The 21,228-nt window shown below is 41.5% G+C and overlaps 1 protein-coding gene across 2 annotated transcripts in view; it reads left to right on the forward strand.

Annotated features, from left to right (window-relative positions):
- LOC124120414 (vam6/Vps39-like protein) overlaps positions 1 to 21,228 on the forward strand; it is a 98,937-nt gene that overhangs the window by 29,059 nt on the left and 48,650 nt on the right. Inside the window, exons 17-24 of one of the 2 annotated variants that reach the window (XM_048402945.1) lie at positions 573 to 646; positions 1,663 to 1,761; positions 2,250 to 2,367; positions 4,241 to 4,372; positions 5,206 to 5,308; positions 6,574 to 6,619; positions 8,726 to 8,878; positions 11,341 to 11,475. In XM_048402945.1, the coding sequence (XP_048258902.1) occupies positions 573 to 646; positions 1,663 to 1,761; positions 2,250 to 2,367; positions 4,241 to 4,372; positions 5,206 to 5,308; positions 6,574 to 6,619; positions 8,726 to 8,878; positions 11,341 to 11,475 (860 nt within the window). The remainder of the gene's footprint in view (positions 1 to 572; positions 647 to 1,662; positions 1,762 to 2,249; positions 2,368 to 4,240; positions 4,373 to 5,205; positions 5,309 to 6,573; positions 6,620 to 8,725; positions 8,879 to 11,340; positions 11,476 to 21,228) is intronic. The other variant, XM_048402946.1, reaches the window with a different exon arrangement.

Raw genomic sequence — 21,228 nt, forward strand, 5'->3', positions numbered from 1 at the left:
GGGTACAATGTGTGAAGCCCATTTGTGATATTGCTGGAATATTGCTAAAAGTGGCGTAAAACCTCGCTCGCTCACTCACTCACTCACTCACTCACTCACTCACTCACTCACTCACTCACTCACTCACACTCACTCACTCACTCACTCACTCACTCACTCACTCACTCACTCACTCACTCACTCGTCAGCAAATAAGGAAACAGTAGCCTGATAGTGGGGTTGGCTTGTCCTTTCTTTTGGGGTGTTTTATGGAAATATAAATTGCTTGCTTACTTATAACCAAGTAAATGCCACTGTCTACATCTCTTCAGGCATGGTGTATTTTAGATCAGTTTGAATGGAAATTATTGATTATTCATAAAATAAATGAATTATTAACATCACGTATCAAATTTTATTTTTTTATGTCCATTAATAATAACAGTAGTGTAATATGGTATGAGTGTTAACTGTTTAAAATATAGCTCTATATTAATGTGTCTTCGGGCCATGAACAACTTTGAAGCATCATTAGTAACATTCATTACAGCCCTTGTGCAGGATAGACGTGACGACTACTGCGTATTTTGCAGGTGCTGAACATCTGGCTTTGATATTTGAGTATTCTGAGTGGGTGCTGAGGAAACACCCGGAGGATGGGCTGAAGGTGGGTGCTGCTGTCACTGCTGCATTAGTCTTGTCTTGTGTACTCAACCTTTGTTGCATCGTTTATAAGCAGATGAAGGACGAGGCTTGTTAAGGCACTTCTTTCGCCCACTGGTAATTTTAAAAACATGAGGAAAACATTAAGAATTTGTTATGGAAGTTACCAGTATCTTCATAAAGTTATGAAAGACTATTCTTTTTACCATTTGTATATTTTTAAACTTGAGGTTGAGACGCTGGGGCCTATGTGGTGCTAGGGCCCATGTGGTTCTGGGGGCCCATGTGGTGCTAGAGCCCATGTGCTGTTTGGGGCCAATGTGGTGCAGGGGTGTCCATGTGGTGCTGGGGGCCCATGTGGTGCTAGGGGGCTCATGTGGTGCTGGGGGCCCATGTGGTGCTAGGGGGCTCATGTGGTGCTGGGGTGCCCATGTGTTGCTGGGGTGCCAATGTGTTGCTGGGGTGCCCTGGTGGTGCTAGGGGGCTCATGTGGTGCTGGGGTGCCCTGGTGGTGCTAGGGGGCCGATCTGGAGCTGGGGGCCTATGTGGTGTAAGGGGCCCAGGTGGTGCTGGGGGGCCATGTGGAGTGCATGGCCATGTGGTGCTAGGCGACCCATGTGTTGGTGCTGGGGGCCCATTTGGTGCTGGGGGCCTATGTCGTGCTAGGGGCCCATTTGGTGTTAGGGGCCCAGGTAGTGCTGGGGGTGGGGGTCCATGTGGTGCTTGAAGACTTTTCTAAGCAGGAATGTTTTAGGCTTAGCTGTCTTTGCCTTTGCAGCCATGAGGGTTGCAGATAGGGATATAGGTCTACAGCAACCTGGATTGTGTGGTCAGGCTGAGTGACTTGATTGCATGTCTTTGTATCCACATTGTTCCGATTCGTGGTCATAATATCAATCGCTGGATTGTCTGGTCCAGACGTGGTTATTTACAGAATGCTGTCATGTAGGTGTCAATGACAATGGCAAACTGTAAACACAGGAAAATGTTAATGGTGAAATACTCTCGTTTGGTCCCCAGATATTTACTGAGGATACACCTGAGATTGAAAGTCTTCCGAGAGATGAGGTGCTAGAGTTTCTAGAGAGGACGGGGAAAGATCTGGCTATTCCTTATCTTGTGAGTTCTGAGAACAGCATATTCCAGAAATATTAAGTATCACCCTCATACATGCGCTGCAATTTGAGTCTTACACACCATCACTTAGACCAGATAGGAATATCCATGTACCAGTATATGATCAGTATCGTTACACATGAATCCATCTGTTACAGTGATATGTTAGACTTTCAGGAATTTCATTGAATTTCATACTGATATGCCATGCCTTGATAAGCGAATTGCATGGTTTGAAAAGTATATGTCTGACCGTTTCATATGTGGCAGAATATTTCTTGTTTGGCAACGGTCAGAAGTACAAAAACAATTCAACCATTTTATGGAACAATTTGTTTTTCAATAGAATCCCAGAATGAAACCAGAATGATTAACATTATTTTTGACTTATACAAACTGTACCGAAGAATGTTTCATAAAACAAGAAAATTAACTGGTCCTGCCTTTTTTTATTATACAAAGTAAACACCATGTATATATCATTATTCCAGGAACATATAATTTCTCAATGTGATGACGAGACACCAGAGTTCCACAACCGCCTAGTGCACCTGTACCGAGAGAAGATCCAGACACTAGCTGAGGATTATGTCGAGTCTCTCCCTGAAGGTTAGCCTGCTTTGGGTTTACCCTTGATACATTGTCAGGACCTGCTTGTGGTGCTTCCAGGGTAGCCTAGTGATGATGTACCATATGTGCAACCCATTTCTTGTGTTAAAATACTGCTAAGAGGGTGTAGGACCCTACTCTCTCACCGTGCACTGCTGCTGATTTGTGAGGGGCGAGGGTAGCCCAGTTGTGTACAGCTGACATTTACATGCTTAGAGGGTGTAGGACCCCATGCACTCACCGTGCACTGCTGCTGATTGTTGAGGGGCGAGGGTTGCATTGTTGTCTACAGCTGACATTTACATGGCAAGAGGGTGTAGGACCCCATGCACTCACCGTGCACTCCTGCTGATTTGTGAGGGGTGAGGGTAGCCTAGTTGTCTACAGCTGACATTTACATGCTAAGAGGGTGTAGGACCCTACTCTCTCACCGTGCACTGCTGCTGATTTGTGAGGGGCGAGGGTAGCCTAGTTGTCTACAGCTGACATTTACATGCTTAGAGGGTGTAGGACCCCATGCACTCACCGTGCACTGCTGCTGATTGTTGAGGGGCGAGGGTTGCGTTGTTGTCTACAGCTGACATTTACATGGCAAGATCTCCTGGTCAATAGTTCTGATCCTTGATTTCTTCTGATTATGATCCTTGGTGTGTGAGCATCTACTTTTGCTTGTGGGTTTTACCAAAGTGGTAAATGTCTGACCTGTGTCCTTTTGGGTTTCCCCCTACATTATCCAGACAATGTGAAATACACCAGTTTTTTCAAAGCAAAGCTCACTGCCTAATAGTAGAAAAGAATGCCCCCCTCACCAGTCAGGTGACCTGGTAATGAACCATGTGCTCTCAGTGTTGTGAATATGAGTGTCAGTACTGTAAATGTGAGTGTGTCGGTACTGTAAATGTGAGTGTGTCAGTACTGTAAATGTGAGTGTGTCGGTACTGTAAATGTGAGTGTGTTGGTACTGTAAATGTGAGTGTGTCAGTACTGTAAATGGGAGTGTCAGTACTGTAAATGTGAGTGTGTCAGTACTGTAAATGTGTGTCAGTACTGTAAATGTGAGTGTGTCAGTACTGTAAATGGGACGGTGTCAGTACTGTAAATGTGACTGTCAGTACTGTAACTGTGAGGGTGTCAGTACTGTAAATGGGAGTGTGTCAGTACTGTAAATGTGACTGTCAGTACTGTAAATGGGAGTGTCAGTACTGTAAATGGGACTGTCAGTACTGTAAATGGGAGTGTCAGTACTGTAAATGGGAGTGTCAGTACTGTAAATGTGATGATGTCAGTACTGTAAATGTGACTGTCAGTACTGTAAATGTGACTGTCAGTACTGTAAATGTGAGTGTGTCAGTACTGTAAATGTGAGGGTGTCAGTACTGTAAATGTGAGAGTGTCAGTACTGTAAATGTGAGGGTGTCAGTACTGTAAATGTGAGTGTGTCAGTACTGTAAATGTGAGGGTGTCAGTACTGTAAATGTGAGAGTGTCAGTACTGTAAATGTGAGGGTGTCAGTACTGTAAATGTGAGAGTGTCAGTACTGTAAATGGGAGTGTCAGTACTGTAAATGTGACTGTCAGTACTGTAAATGGGAGTGTCAGTACTGTAAATGGGAGTGTCAGTACTGTAAATGTGATGATGTCAGTACTGTAAATGTGACTGTCAGTACTGTAAATGTGACTGTCAGTACTGTAAATGTGAGTGTGTCAGTACTGTAAATGTGAGGGTGTCAGTACTGTAAATGTGAGGGTGTCAGTACTGTAAATGGGAGTGTCAGTACTGTTAATGGGTGTGTCAGTACTGTAAATGGGAGTGTGTCAGTACTGAATACGTGAGTGTAGATGGAGACGATAAAGTGTCAGTGACCTCTGTCCAGCAGGAGATCGTCTCGACAAATCAAAAGACGAGCCGGCAGAGTTGGAGGAGTACAGGGTGAAGCTGGTGGTGTTCCTGCAGACGTCCCAGCACTACGTTCCCGAGATGCTGCTGGCCAGGTTCCCGCTAGATAGTAAGTGGTGGAGGACATTACAAGTACTTGTGACTTAAACAAGTATAACAATAACTGATGGGAGAAGTATTTATCTTACTGATTGCCTTCAATAGAATACTGACTATATTAATGTTGGCAGTATCCTGGTTATTTATGATCTTTATTCTTGGTATCTGGGTGCTATAAAATTATTGTATCCTATAGGCAATTGGCCTTTATTGTGTGGTAAAAAGACATTTAACTTGGCTGGCAACAAAATATATTTGATGTGATATCATAATTTAAATGTTGGCACTTTATAACTGAATTTCAGCTGACACAAAATAGACCTAATTGTCACAGAAAAATATTAAAAGTGTTTGTTGGTTGTGAATTTATGATCATTAGTTTGTTAGATCTGTCAGAGCAGGGTGTACAGAATTTACAAGCCTCTACCTTATGTGCAAGAAATGTTATCTTGGAGGGGACACGGGTGGCCCAGTTGTTTCGCGTTTCGCTGTGCAGAGTTGCGTCCCTTGGGCACGCCAGAAACCTATGATTGTGGGTTTGAATCCCGGTTCACCCCGATTATGTTTCTAGGTTTATCAGCACAATACCCATGCTTGTGGGTTTCACCGAAGTGGTAAACGTCTAAGACCTGCATCACTTGGGGCTTTCCTCCCACATTAAGCTGACACACTGTGATATAACTGGAATACTGTTAAAAGCGGCGTTAAACTCAACTCACTCACGTTATCTTGGAAAATCCCATTCATCTGACTATAAACACATGTGATTCATTTTAGCTCACCATGTACATGTTGCCCTGCAGCAACCTTGACCTTGACCTTGACCTGCATTGTGTTGTTCAGAGTTCTACGAGGAGAGAGCAATCCTACTGGGCCGCCTGGGGAGACACGAACAGGCTCTGGGCATCTACATCCACATCCTCAAGGACCCCCGTCTGGCTGAAGTGTATGTGTACCACAACTTGACCATGATCTCCCTTCCTGTAGCTTGAGGACCTGTGAAGATCCGGGGAAGAATAGGTCTTCAGCAACCCATGCTTGCTGTAAAAGGCATCTATGCTTGTCGTAAGAGGCGACTGAAGGGATCGGGTGGTCAGACTCACTGACTTGTTTGATGCATGTCAACGTATTCCAATTGTGTGGATTGATGATCATGATGTCAATCAGTGGATTGTCTGGTCCAGACTCGATTATTTACAGAACGCCGTCATATAGTTGGAATATTGCTGAGTGCGACGTTAAACAACAAACAAACAAAACAAATCCTGTAGCTTGACCCCTGTGGAGATGCTGGGGCAGAATAGGTACGCCATGCCTGTTGCAGGAACCAAGTAAAATGGGGATTCAGTTGTTACAATATGGGTTTGGTGAGTGTCGATACTTGGGGCGCGAGCCTGAGTGGAGCCGCCTGGGGTGTAGATCCTGGTGGTAGCAGCAGATATTCAAATCTACTCGGCTATATATTTCTATACCATGTCAGCCTACCGTATTCGACCTAATAAGCGCCCAGGGCGCTCTCAAAATTAGAAATAGGGGGCTCTTATTTGAATATTATTTTGGTGAAAAAGACGGAGTTGAAAGATAAATTTCGTGGTTTATGCTGACAGCCTGAACTGTTTATATACGAGAGATACATTTTTCCAGAATTTAAATGCCCATAATTAAGGGTGCATATAACACACGTACGTATTATACGCGAATAAATAAGTGTTGTGTACATTGATCAATCGGAAGGGGTTCTAATTGGTATTGTTCACTAGCCAATATATTAGCAAATATCGCCGTGGGCGCTTATTACGTCGATTACGGTATATATAATAGAGTCTGGACCGTACGATCCAGTGATTGATATTGTGAACAACAATCCATGTCGTTAGGGTCAACAACACACTATCAACGAAGTCACTGAGCCTGACCACTCAATTCCATTTTGGTGTAACAATATGTGACCTGGGTGATTTTGTGTCCTCAAACCCCAATGGATGGATCATGCTGTAAGCCGCTACTTTGCCTGACCCAGACACGATTTTTGAAAGGCCATCATGACATTGCTGGTTTATGTCAATATGAAAATATATCTTTCACCAGTAGATTTATGTTCTAACATGGTTCAAAGTTAAATATTAAAATTAATAATTGAGGGATTATGCACTCTAACCAAAAACCTCAGTGACGGGAGCATGTCTGTGATATGTTCTATAATTTTTGCAGTTATTGTCGGACACACTTCGATAAGGACAAGGAAGGAAACAAAGATGTAAGTTGAAAACAGTTCATCATTCATTTAACTGACAGGAAGTTCTAGCAATGATATGAATGCACGAGTGTGATGCAGCTGAAATGGTGATTAAGTGGTCACAGTGGCTGACTAAATACCGTATTTGCTGTATAAAACGCCCCACTCCAATATGCTCCAAATTATACACAAATCTGTAATCTTTATAAGCGACCCTGTATTAGACTGACAATTTACATGACAGTCCACGTGTTCTTGTGTATTTCCCACATTGTTTACAGAAAACAGCAGCGCAAAATGGTTATATAGTTGCCTAGTAAATACAGTTGAACCCTGTTACTTCCAACCTAGCCAAGCCATATTATTACTTCGAGATATCCAGACATTCAAGATAATGAGGCATGAACATCAAGACAGATCAAGTAACACTATGATAGATAACAAAGTAGACACAATTTATTTATAACAACTTCTTTAATACTAAAAAGGTGACGTTCCCATATAGATCCTTATACCGTTGTTAAGCAAGACTATGTATACCGAAACGTCGCCTTTACATTATTAAAGATGTTGTTATCCATAAATTGTGTCTACTTTGTCATCCTTCAACTTCAAAGAATTCACTATGATAGATACATAGCAAAACAATTGTTGACACAAGAAATTAAGAACACAACACAAGCATGTAATGACAAATTGAAATGTATTTGTGAGATGCATATCCAAACTTCTCAAAACAGTTATGTGGCAAATGCCAACTCTGGCATAAATGTACAACATTCTGTATAAAAAGTAACACTTGGGACCAAGACCAAGAGTCAGGATGTTTTTTTACCTGGAATTTGAGATAAACAGGAAAATTTATATGTACTTATTTGGTGATGCGGTCATTATCGGAGAATAGGTTCGAGATAACAGTTTTCGAGAAATTTGGATCTGAATGTGTTGTTGAAAAAGGTTTCATAGACGTTTGAACTAAGTTTGTTGACTACCTCTTAGTCCTCGAAAACAAATTTAGCTGGTTATGTATTGTTTTAATAAACGCTGCCTTTTTCAAAACACCATCTTTTCAAAATTTGATTTGGTTTATTTTTTAACCAGTCCTATTTTGGTGTCCTTGATTCTCTCTGGCCCAACCTGCCTGTTAGACATGATCACTTCTTTAGGGTCAGTTGCTGGTTGTGGTGAACCTAGTGGTTTAAGCCTCCACTTGCCAAGCTGAGGATACAGTGCCACAAAAAATTTTTACCCATCCAGCAACACTTTGCTTGGAGAACTTTGACGTCGGACAGACTTTCAGTGGCACACATTCACCTACTGATGAGGATTCAGGGACAGAAAAAGACTCGAGCAAAACAATGATACACCTGGCCTATTTTGGTACAAGGATGATCGGGTAGCTTACTGGTTAAAGTGTTCGCTCGTCACACCAAAAACACTGTTGGAAGCTGTTTCTGTTTGACCCCTTGTGTATGACTGGAACACTGCTCACTCACTCATATACCAGGAGGCAGTGCTTTCTTACACACCTGTGGTTGAGAAACCCATGTGAGATAACTGGTATCAAATATGTGTGAGATTAACTTCCAGGTCTTGATTGGCTACTCCATGGTGATGACCTAAGGTCCGATAATGACGGACTACTTTCTTGTTTGTCATTCATTGATAAGTTTGTCGTGCTTCAGTGGAATTCACCTGCGCCTGTGTTGAAAGATTTATTGTTTTTGAGTGTTTAATAAATGTTCTTTGATCTTATCTAGTTTGCATTATCATTATTGAATTAATAATACACATATATGGGTGAAACTTTTTTGGGGAAGGTCAAATGAGTGTTTGGTAGTAAGCAGTAGGCCGAGGGATGTCATTTATGACCATTGTGTTATGAATTAATGCTCCAAATATGTATCAATTCAATGCTCAAATGGTGCAGTTTTAGGGTGTGCAACAAACAGATTAATGCACCATGTGTCAGGTACCTTATACCATTGCAACGCGTTTCAAAACATATCTAACTTACTTTAGCTCGTTAAGAGTCATTTTGAAACAAATCGTAAGCTGAATGGCACCTGACAGCCACTCCTGTAGTAATATCTGTGTCTGTACCACCTCTGTGTGTCCTCGTCCCAGGTGTACGTGTGCCTGCTGAAGATGTTCCTCCAGCCTCCGGAACCCTCCACGCTCGGGCTGGCCCCAGGCGGAGTTGTCAGCACACCCCATAAGAACATCCCTGCTGCCCTCAAACTCCTGGAGGACCATGCTTGGAAGATTGAGACGACTAAGGTATGTTCAGAGAAAAGTACGGCATCACCAAATAAAGCTGTGACAATATTAGATAGTGTTCCTGGCAATCATATATCACAGAGACATTTGTATGCATTTCTCAGGGAATTTTGAAAATAGATTTTATGTTCATTTTATGCTTATCTGAGGTAAACATTTAGGCAGTTAAATAAGAATGAATGGTTGATAAGACCAAATAAACATGCTCAATACAGATCTTAATTTTGATTGATGAACCTAACCTAAACTTTGCAATAGTAAACAAATAGCATCTTACAGGAAATAACCTCAAATCAACCAACATATCAATTTATATCCCCCTATTTTGAAAAACATGTGGATGGTGGGGTGGAGAATATAGCAATAAGCGTGTCCATCCGGACATCTGTCCTCCATCTGTCTGGATTAAACATGATTTAGGATTAATTTTTTTTTAATATTTATTTTTTTAAAGACTACATGTTGGACAGAACTGAAAATGAGGATAGTGCTCTTGAATATTTCTTGATGAAATTTGCTATACAGATCAGTCTAGTGGTGAACTGGTGCCTATTGATGACTTGGGATATTGAAAAGGACTTTTATTTTCCTCTTCACTGAACTGAAGTTATCCAATGGCAATGAGCCAAAGGTGGGGTATAAAGAAGCATAACTCCATTTCCGAATCGCTCCAGACCGGGGGGGTAGGTCATCTCCTGGTGGCTCTTGTTGATATTTTGCTTCTCCCGCTTGACATACTGACCAAGTTGTTCAAGAACACTGTGTACGTGGGGAACTGTTTGGTGGAGTGCTTGGAGTGTGTGTTTGTTTTTCTTCATATATGTGACCGCCTCCGTGGTCTAGTGGTAGAGTGTCTGCCCAGAGAGCAGAAGGTCCAGGGTTCCATCCGTCTTGTCACACCATAAGATGTTAAAAGTTAGTACTTGTTACCCTGCCTAGTGCTTGACATTAAAGTGCTAACACAAGTCAGTATACTGTGTCTGAGTGGGGTGTTCATGTTAAACTGCGGCATGGTATCTCAGTGGGCTAGCACTTTAAAATTGGCATTAGTCTGGACTAGTTCAAGCAGCCACACACACACACACATGCATGCACATCGCTATACAAGTGCAGTAATCTTGGACGAGACGTTAAACCCCATTTCACCTCACCTCACCTCTTGACATATGTACTTAAAGGCTCACTATGTCTTATGTAACACATACACTGAAAGGTATATTTACACTCCAGTAATTCTAGTGTTAGTGGTGTGTATAAACAGAATAGAGTCATATTTATGTGGAGTTGGTTTTTGAGTCATGTAAGAGTTAACTCCCCTTGCTTATGATTATGTCAGTATGACACACTGATCTACACAAAGAGTGGAAAACAGATATTACCCATAAGGGTAGAAAGAATGAGTTTTATGACTTTCCAATATTTGGTTATTTACATCTTGTTGATTCTCATTGAAAGTTATTTGTCACATTGTTATTCATGACTGTATATTGCCACAATCTGTGTACTTACACCAACAGTACTTAAGTAACAACCAAACTATTATTAGCACAAGGCTTAGAAAAGATTTGTACTGATTACATACTGTGTTGAGTGAAATTGTCTGAAAAAAATAGTTTCTGAATTTAACGCAATATTGTAACGACATGAATTCTTCAGCATATATGAGTGAGTAAATATGTTTTTTCACCACTGTTAGCAATATTCCAGCAGTATCACGGTGGGGGACACCAGAAATGGGTTTCAGACATTGTACCGATGTGGGAAGTCGAACCCAGGTCTTTGGCATCAAGAGCAAATGCTTTAACCAGTAACAGGGCGGTTGGGTAGCCTAGTGGTTAAAGGTTTCGCTCGTCACGCCGAAGACCCAGGTTCGATTCCCGACATGGGTACAATGTGTGAAGCCCATTTCTGGTGTCCCCCGCCATGATATTGCTGGAATATTGCTAAAAGCAGCGTAAAACCTCACTCACTCACTCACTCACTCACTCACTCACTCACTCACTCACTCACTCACTCACTCACTCACTCACTCACTTTAACCAGTAACAGTGAGTGTTTCACTTTACGTCCTGTAATAGGAGTTGGCGGACAAATAATTGAATCAAAAAGGATAGGACTGCCAATTAGCTGCAGCCTAGACAGCATTATAAGTCATGTGATAATGAAAAGATGATACTTGTTGTTACCCTGCCTGGCGCTCGGCAGTAAGTGAATAGACAAGGACTGGTCAACTCAGAGTCAGTATACTATAGGTTGTCCATGGTAAGCTGTGGCATGGTATCGCAGTGAGCTGGCACTATGAAACTGGCAATAGTCCCTACAAGTACAAGCATGCAAGCACGGGAGGCATGTCGCTATGTTTGTGCAATATTCTTGAACGCGACATTAAAAAAAAAAGATTTCACCCACTTCATGTGATAATACATCGATTAATATTCCTTGTCTTCTGCATCTCCCTGCAGGCTCTGGAGCTGTTGCCCCCGGAGACCCGAGTCCGAGACATCCTGACTTACCTGGAGAACGTGATGGAGCATCGAGCAGCTCAGCGGCGCTCAGACCAGGTGCTCAAGAGCATGCTCTACAATGAAAACCTACAGGTAGGACCACTGTACATCTTAGGCTTTAAAAAATAAAAGGATTGGTTCTCAGGCAATGGCTTTTGAAAATATAGTGAGGGCGGACCTTTTTTTTTTTTTTTAGGTTCAAGCTAGTATGTAACTAAATTTTAACAATAATTTCCGTGAAATCATGTTGTTTCTAACTCTTGTAGCATTTCATTGACAGGGTCGTGTGTTCGAAATGCGGGATATTTAAAGATGTTATATTTTTTCTGAAAATGGAAATAAAAACGAAAGGTGAGGCGGACTTTATGATGATGCGGTTGGTGCCTGAGAACCAAGACTATTATTTTTGTTTGCTTTTTGTTTTCATATGTTAACCACAGGGGCACAGATACCAAGCAAATCAGTGTCAGGAATTAAGCCTCACTGAGCATTATCATATGTGCCTCATGCTGATTGGCTGGTTCACGCTGGTGTTCTATTGGGTGGATTGTTTCAGGAACAACCCTTGTCATCTGAACGCTTTGTTAATATAACTGAAGATGATGTCATCCATTTTTTCGTGATATCACAGATGATTTCATGTCATTCCCTCTTAGCTGATGTCTCTTCCTGTAAAGGAGAAATCCAGATATTTTCTTTGAAAAATGACTTTCATTGAAAGTTAATTCATGACAAATAAACCATAAATTCTCATAGGTTGTAGGTTATTCTCTATATTGCTCTGTAGTCCCTAACATTTGTAACAGTTGGGCTGCCAAAAGGACATTACTTTCCTCTTTATGCCAACGGAAAGTAGTTTTGTTTTGCCTCAGTAACAGGCCCTACAATACATGTATATGTGACAGGGCTGGGAGGATACACCAGCTGCGTGATCTGATACATATCACGATACCTTGCCCATGGACCCATACGTATCACGATACTTACATGTGCTCTCTCTCGTCTGTGGTGTGTAAGCCATCTTTTTCATAGACAATGTGGCCAAATACCTGGCATACTGATGATTTACAGTTGGTAGTGTCAAGTGTAGCACAATGGATAAAAATATTTATGTTTTCACTACTAATTAGTGTTCGGTGTAACAGTTTTTAAAGCAAACATTTAAGGCAACTATCGATATTGTTTTACTTAGTGTGCGACTGATTGATACTTGCATCAAGAAGTTATAAATAGCGATCCCCCGATGCATCTGTGTATTCTCCCACTTCTAGTAACCATTGTCCAACAATCCCTGAATCATGAATCATGGGAATAGCTTTGAGACTCTGCCATCCCTGCAGGTAACTAGGTGATCTGTATACATGTGTACTCACACAAGGGTCATCTCATGTTGGACAGAACCTCAAGAAAGTGCTGCATCATGGAAATCACAGTAAAGTGATTGTTAAAATATATGCATGTAAGCCTTGATGGTGTTTGCTATTGTAAATTTATGACAAATTGATCTAATTCAGATTTGACTTCAATGTTTTTTGCATTTATCGTAGTAAAAACTTTAAAAACGGTGTGCACCTAAAACATATTGAATCAATATAAGTCAAGTCAACACAGCTGCATTTTTAATTATTATTACAATTAACCTGTAGACAGCAATACAAAGTTAGCACCATTGTTCAGCGCAATAATGCACTACAAGTCCTACATATGATATATATGAGTTACGTAACAGAAGGGGAACAGCAGTCATGGTCTGCCTCAGTCCCTGAACCATGCCATTTGCTCTTCTGTTTAGCCGTTTCTGGAATCCAAGCTCTAAATGAAGCAAGTCTAGATTTTCATCAGGTTCTGAGTTTCCCTGGGGCTCCTTTTCCATATAAATGGAGATATTTGTTTCTATCTATTGTCAGAGACTAAGCATTAGTCCAGAGCAGTCCCTTAGTGGGCGTGGCCTGTTTATGGAAACATAAATGCAAATAAATTTCTCAAGGAATTTAGATGTTAACTTCTTTATTTATGACATCCATGAATTCTCTTCCATATGTTCATCACTTCTAAATGCCATTCATAGACTTAATACATTTCTTCTTCTTTTTTTCAATTTATTTATTTTATACGGGTTATTAGATGATTTCAAACTATGCAGATAAATATTTAACTAGTTGCTTTTCTTAACAATTTCCTGTTGAACAGGTTATTATATAACTAGGTATTAAGGCAGTGATCTTCAATCACAAGTAATTATGTGAAATGTTTTGTTCAAGCTATTGCCATCCAAAATTTGGTTTGGCTTCCATGGCAAGTAAATACGATTTGGCATTTTAGCAAGTCACATGCCTGGGAATCATGTATTACCCAGAGTCCAACCTGTGAAGAACCGGGTTAGAATAGGTCTTCGGCAATCCATGCTTGTTATAAGAGATGACTATGCTTGTCGTAAGAGGCGACTTACATGATCAGTTGGTCAGGCTCGCTGACTTGGTTAATGCATGTCATCGTTTCCCAATTGCATAGATCGATGCTCATATCAATCACTGGATTGTCTGGTCCAGACTTGATTATGTACAGACCGTCATCATGTGACTGGAATATTGCTGAGTGCGGTGTTAAACAACAAACAAACAAACAAACCAACTCAGACTCCCCTTTACTAAAAAACAAATAGACCCAGTGAATCCCTGAGTAAAATCTTTGGTTATCTTCAATGTACATTTTGCATGTGGCTTGCATGCAAGATGTTTTGGACACTAATTTTGTTTATTTCATTGCATGTTTGATTCTTCATATGGACAATAATCAAGAAGCAGAAAACTATTATTTTTCTCGAACCTTAGGCCTGAATAGATAGCATTGCTAACAAACCTGTGGTAGACACATTCCAGTGCTGTATACAATGCTGTATGTACATCCCCGGCCAGTCAGCCAAACCTGTCAGCGTGTGATGAATCATATCTCAGCTCAACCTGATGTGTCACAGTGTGAGGAAAGGTTGCTAGGCATCCATGGTAGTCTCTGACCCAGACATTTCGAGGTTTGTTTGTTTTCAACAAAAATAAACAAAATTATGATTGCTAGTCATGTGGTTGACTAGCCCTACAGTGTATTGGCCTTACACTGTAATACTAGATGATGGGCCCATGAAGATCTGGGATAGAATAGGTCTTCAGCAACCCATGGTTGTCGTAAGAGGCGATTATGCTTGTCTTAAGACGTGACTAACTGGATCGTGTGGTCAGGCTTGCTGACTTGGTTGATGCATGTCATTGTGTCTCAGTTGTGTAGTTCGATGCTCATGATGTCAATCAATGGATTGTCTGGTCCAGACTCAATTATTTACAGACCGCCGTCATATAGCTGGAATATTGAAGAGTATGGTATTACACAACAAACAAACAAACAATTATTCACATAAGAACACACTATTATTCGTATGTTTCAACCAATCTTGTCAACATCAGACATACTTAATTTCAAGGCCAAACCTGACATCATGCACTGAAAGAGTCACTGGATCCAGAGTGCGGCATTAAACAACAAACAAACAAACAAACAAACAAACAAGCTTAGTGTGACCTGGTTGATTGTGTGTCATTGTACAGTCATGCCCATGCGATCAACCATTGGTTTACTTGGCCAAGAGCTGATTATCTACAGGTTACGACATACAATTGGAGACTTTACATGGTAAAAAAATGCTATAATGATTGTGGATGAAGTCTGAGGTCAATATTGCATTTTTCAGGTCCATAAATAGAGATATTGAGCTCGTTAAGTCTATAATGGTTTTATTTTATTATAAATAGACAAGTGCAGATTTAACATATCAAACTACATTAGCTCCAATAATGTTAGAAGCTTGGCTTAGGTTTGAGGAATACCACTTCCCAGTAATTCCCATTCTATTTTTAGTGACTCAGTACTGTAAATTAGTTGGTTGGTTTGTTGTTTACCGCTGCACTCAGCAATATTCCAGCTATATGATGGCAGTCTGTAAATAATCGAGTCTGGACCAGACATTCCCATGATTGATATCATGAACATCGATCCACGCAATTGGGATCGATGACATGCATCAACCAAGTCAGTGAGCCTGACCACCTGATCCCGTTAGTTGCCTCTTACGACAAGCATAGTCGCCTTTTACAGCATGGGTTGCTGAAGACTTATTTTACCCCGGATCTTCACCGGTCCAATACTGTAAATGATCAGACCTGACATTGAGTCATTATGTGACTGCTTCTATTCCAATGAATAGGGCAGAGAACCCTGCAAGAGATAAGGATATTTGATACTGGCTTCAGCACATTCATTCTCTCAGAACAGACACTGTCTCCGTGGTCTAGTGGATAGAGCGTCTGCCTTGAGAGCAGGTCAGTGGTTTGCTCCCCCAAGCCACATCATACAAAAAGACATTAAAAGATTGTACTTCTTACCCTGCCTGGTGCTCTGCATTAAAGGGCACAGACTGGTCTAGATCTGGACTGGTCGGCTCAGAGTCAGTATACTGTGTCTGAGAAGGGTAGCCATGTTAAACTGCAGCATGGTAACTCAGTGGGTGGACTAGTACAAGCAACCACACACACACGTGCATGAACATCACAATGTATGTGAAACGTTTGACCCATTTTGCCTCTTCCAGTACCACATGCATAATGTAAGGGATAATAGAAATGGGGATTGTGTGGCCACAATGGCTGACCTGGCTGATAGTGTGTTATGGTACACACAGCATGGATTGTTTCTTGTAAGGTGTCATGACATGGCATGAATACTGCTGTGTGCAGTGTAACTCAGCATTCACTCACTAACTCAGTCACAGGCAATGTGAACCTAATAGCATTTAAGAGCATCCATGCACTTAGGCACAAACAATCGTATTATATTTCTTGTGAACTCCGCTAGTACTGCAGATATGAAGTATCTGTTTCCCTATGTAGCCATGTGAAGGTTGCAAGTTGAAAGAGAAGTCATTTTCAAGAGGAAGCAGAGACTGATAAGGACAGTCTGATGAAATGAGGCTAAATATGCTAAAAGGAAGTTGTTAGTAGTAGGCTTTGTATTTTGATATCAGACTTTAAGATTATCTTCTTTTTGTCCCCCGCCGCGCTTTCGCGCGGCGGGGGATATAGTATTCACAACCGTCCGTCCGTACGTCCCACCTGTTTGTTGCCGCGATATCTCAAGAACTAAACACTGGATTGTCTTCATATTTGGAACAATGGTGTATATACAGACTCTGCAGACACCAGTCGGTTTTGGTGACCTTGACCTCAATTTCAAGGTCACAGCAGGCAAATCTGCTTTTGGAGTTGGAAAACGGAGTTGCCGCGATATCTCAAGAACTAAACACTGGATTGTCTTCATATTTGGAACAATGGTGTATATACAGACTCTGCAGACACCAGTCGGTTTTGGTGACCTTGACCTCAATTTCAAGGTCACAGCAGGCAAATCTGCTTTTGGAGTTGGAAAACGGAGTTGCCGCGATATCTCAAGAACTAAACACTGGATTGTCTTCATATTTGGAACTATGGTGTATATACAGACTCCGCAGACACCAGTCGGTTTTGGTGACCTTGACCCCATTTTCAAGGTCACAGCAGGCAAATCTGCTTTTGGAGTTGGAAAACGGTGTTGCCGCGATATCTCAAAAACTAATCGCTGGATTGTCTTCATATTTGGTACTATGGTGTATATACAGGCGGGGGATATTTCGTCACTTTGTGACAAATACTTGTTTAACTCAAATTCCTGAGAAAATGGGAATATTTATGAAATGTTACCAGTTTGATGACCTACGTTAATGCACCAAATGCCCCCTCTGCACCTTGTGACCTTTGCCTTCTGGTCATGTCAGTGATGGAGGGTGTGACATGGGACAGCTGACCGAGTCAGACATTATCTACCTGGCAGATAGACGGACCACTGCGTGTTGTATGTACAACAGTGGTGTAGTCATCAGTCCTTCACTGTCCACACAGTGTTGGTGAGACATTATCAGATAGGTGACTCTCTGATCTTGGTCTTGATGACACTAAAAATGGGTATGACCACACACTATCAGCTAGCTGACTCTCTGATCTTGGTCTTGATGACACTAATGGGTATGACCACACACTATCAGCTAGTTGACTCTCTGATCTTGGTCTTGATGACACTGGTGGGTATGACCACACACTATCAGATAGGTGACTCTCTGATCTTGGTCTTGATGACACTAATTGGTATGACGACACACTATCAGCTAGCTGACTCTCATCGTGGTGCTGATGACACTGATGGGTATGACAACACACTATCAGCTAGCTGACTCTCTGATCTTGGCCTTGATGACACTGATGTGTATGACAACACACTATCAGCTAGCTGACCGTCTCATCGCAGTGTTGATGACACTGATGGGTATGACAACACACTATCAGCTAGCGGACCCTCTGATCTTGGTCTTGATGACACTGATGTGTATGACAACACACTATCAGCTAGCTGACCGTCTCATCGTGGTGTTGATGACACTGATGGGTATGACAACACACTATCAGCTAGCTGACCCTCTGATCTTGGTCTTGATGACACTGATGGGTATGACAACACACTATCAGCTAGCTGACTCTCAACATGGGTACTAAGGATCTAGTCTGGGATTCTCTGTTAGTTTGACACAAAAGAGACTGAAAACTAGTGACCTGGATTCTGGATAATGAAATATTCAGATCAGCACTTAGTAGATCTGATTGGCCCAGCTGATGTTATCTGAAGGTCTGCAAGACCAGCTTAATTATTATATCTTTGTACCACCACCTCACTTTCACTACCAAACCCCCACCTCTAATTGTTGTGATTGTCATAGTGTGGCTACAGACAAAGATAATGATGGTATGGACATTCTTTTTTTACTTGATGGAAGACACTATACGCTGACACAGTTAACCCGGCAGACTACCGCTAATTGTTGTGATTGTCCTAGCGTGGCTACAGACAAAGATAATGATGGTATAGCCATTCTTTCTTTACTTGATGGAATACACTATACGCTGACACAGTTAACCCGGGTGACTACAACAGCAAGCTGAGAGTACTTACATTTTCCTCACTGTCAATTAAGTCCAACCCTCATCAACAAGTACCAGCGGTACTGATGACACTGGTATGGCATACTGAGGTGATGGGGGCAGAAGGGAGGAGTCTTGTGGTCATGCCAGTCTATAGCTTAAACTGGAAGCATGGCAGACTGTGGTGATTGGGGCAGAAGGGAGGAGTCTTGTGGTCTTGCCAGTCTATAGCTTAAACTGGAAGCATGGCAGACTGTGGTGATTGGGGCAGAAGGGAGGAGTCTTGTGGTCATGCCAGTCTATAGCTTAAACTGGAAGCATGGCAGACTGTGGTGATTGGGGCAGAAGGGAGGAGTCTTGTGGTCTTGCCAGTCTATAGCTTAAACTGGAAGCATGGCAGACTGTGGTGATTGGGGCAGAAGGGGGGAGTCTTGTAGTCTTGCCAGTCTATAGCTTAAACTGGAAGCATGGCAGACTGTGGTGATTGGGGCAGAAGGGGGGAGTCTTGTGGTCTTGCCAGTCTATAGCTTAAACTGGAAGCATGGCAGACTGTGGTGATTGGGGCAGAAGGGGGGAGTCTTGTGGTCTTGCCAGTCTATAGCTTAAACTGGAAGCATTGCAGACTGTGGTGATTGGGGCAGAAGGGGGGAGTCTTGTGGTCTTGCCAGTCTATAGCTTAAACTGGAAGCATGGCAGACTGTGGTGATTGGGGCAGAAGGGGGGAGTCTTGTGGTCTTGCCAGTCTATAGCTTAAACTGGAAGCATGGCAGACTGTGGTGATTGGGGCAGAAGGGGGGAGTCAGGAAGCATGTCAAAGACTCTTTCATTGGGCTTTTGGGTATTGATTGTTGTCATTGGGTTTTGTCTAGCATCTGTAAATTAACTTTCCATGACTATACCGTGAAACAATAAAATATAAACAAACAGTTTAAGTGTATGGGGAATTGTTTGACTTAAAGTGATAACACCAATGATATGGATCAAGGTATCCATATCACCGACAGATCGATATCACCCACAGGTTGGATGCTAACTGATGATAAGACGTGGGCCACAACTGCGATGCGCTTTTCGCAACGATGCAAAACTGTGAACCGAGACTCGCTCCCTTATCGACTGTATCCAGTCGTCAGACCTTGGTGTGTGCAGGGGTTGTTACATAGAATAATGACTGGCCGGAACAATGGACATGACTCTCCTTAGTGGAATGATACTATTTACATGCCCCAACAAGGCATGTCGTGGGTAGATAAAAATTAGTGCGCCATATGTCCAGCCATTAAAAACATCTGTATGTTTTACTAATTCATGATACTAACACAAATTCAGCTCAGGTTTGTAAATTAATAACATATTGTCATTTCTTTTTCTCTCAAGACTTATTTATTACACATTAATCTGTTAGGGCTTGCAGATCAGTGGGGAAAATGCAAATTCAAGTGCAGGCTGATTAATGTTTTACTGAAAAATGTTTATGTTCGCTCATGTGTTTATCTATCACAAGAGGATTTGTTCTCTAATTAGGTGTGTGCAGTGACCAGAGACAATTGGTAGTCTGCCTTAGACTTGTCACCAGGTGCTTGTGTAATTCATACTGAATGGTCATCTGACCTTATATCTCTGTCCTTATATGGCTGTTGACCAGACTGCTTGTACATGAATTCCACACAGATACTGGCAGTCTGGGAGGTATGAGAGGACCTACTTAGGCCTTAGCTGGTGAAGGATCTGTAGTCTGTCACACTGTCCTAGTCCATGACTGTGGAATTTGCATATATATACAGAGAGATATTTATTTTTACTAAAAACCTAGGTAAGTCTAGATCAGACAAAACCAAGTCTTGTTTCCTTGAGTCCTGCGCCATGACTGTGAGAAAAAGAGAGAGAGAGAGAGGGGGAGAGGAGAGAGAGAGAGAGGAGAGAGAGAGAGAGCAAGTCTAGATTTCCTACATCTCATTGGGTCTCCTTTTTAACTTATATACAGTTATTTGTTTCTATCAGAATAATATATTTTAGGATATATAGGCATTAGGACCAGGTTTTCTCATATCCTACCTAGTCCATGCCAAACATCTACACTTCTTGTGAAGTATATCCTACGACAGGTAATGTAGACACGCTATAACGTACAAATATAATGGGTTGAGCAGGAAGACTAATGATTAGTATTTTAAATAATATATCTATATTAATTGCAGTAAATGAGGTGAGATTTTTTTATTATACATTTTACGTATTTCTTGTCAGCAGAATAAAAGAACACAGTTTTTCAATTGTTCTTTTTTTTTAGACGTGTCAGATTGGTAAACCAAGTTTTAAAAGTCGGGCCTTGTGGTCTGTCAGCAACTTACCCATGTTCATTGTTTTCACCCAAGTGAGTTAAACTTTGATGACCTGTGTCACCTTTGGCCTTCTCCCACTTTAAACTGACATACACCAACATTCGGTAATCTTAATCTCCTCATATGAAACAATGCCTTTCAGAACAGGAAATACAATTTAATCGGTAAATGATCATGTCAGTGTTATTTGTATCTCAACTTTTAAATTTGTTTTGACCAAGTTTAATTGTTATGATCTGTTTGTTTCCCTGAATTCGCTGAAGGGAAACGATGTATTTTTTTTCTGCTGAAGACAAACACGTTTTTATTGCAAATGTAGGGATTGTGTATGGGCTGGTGACGTGCTTCATTCCGATTCGCTATATAGACAGGGTATATAAATTAGCATCAATTTTAAAGGCTTGTACAGGGGGTCGTCTTATACGTGGGGTTGCTCTATAGACGGCGATATACGG

Source organism: Haliotis rufescens, unplaced genomic scaffold (genome assembly GCF_023055435.1).
Source record: "Haliotis rufescens isolate VD_foot unplaced genomic scaffold, xgHalRufe1.0.p SCAF_3, whole genome shotgun sequence".
Taxonomy (NCBI): domain Eukaryota; kingdom Metazoa; phylum Mollusca; class Gastropoda; order Lepetellida; family Haliotidae; genus Haliotis; species Haliotis rufescens.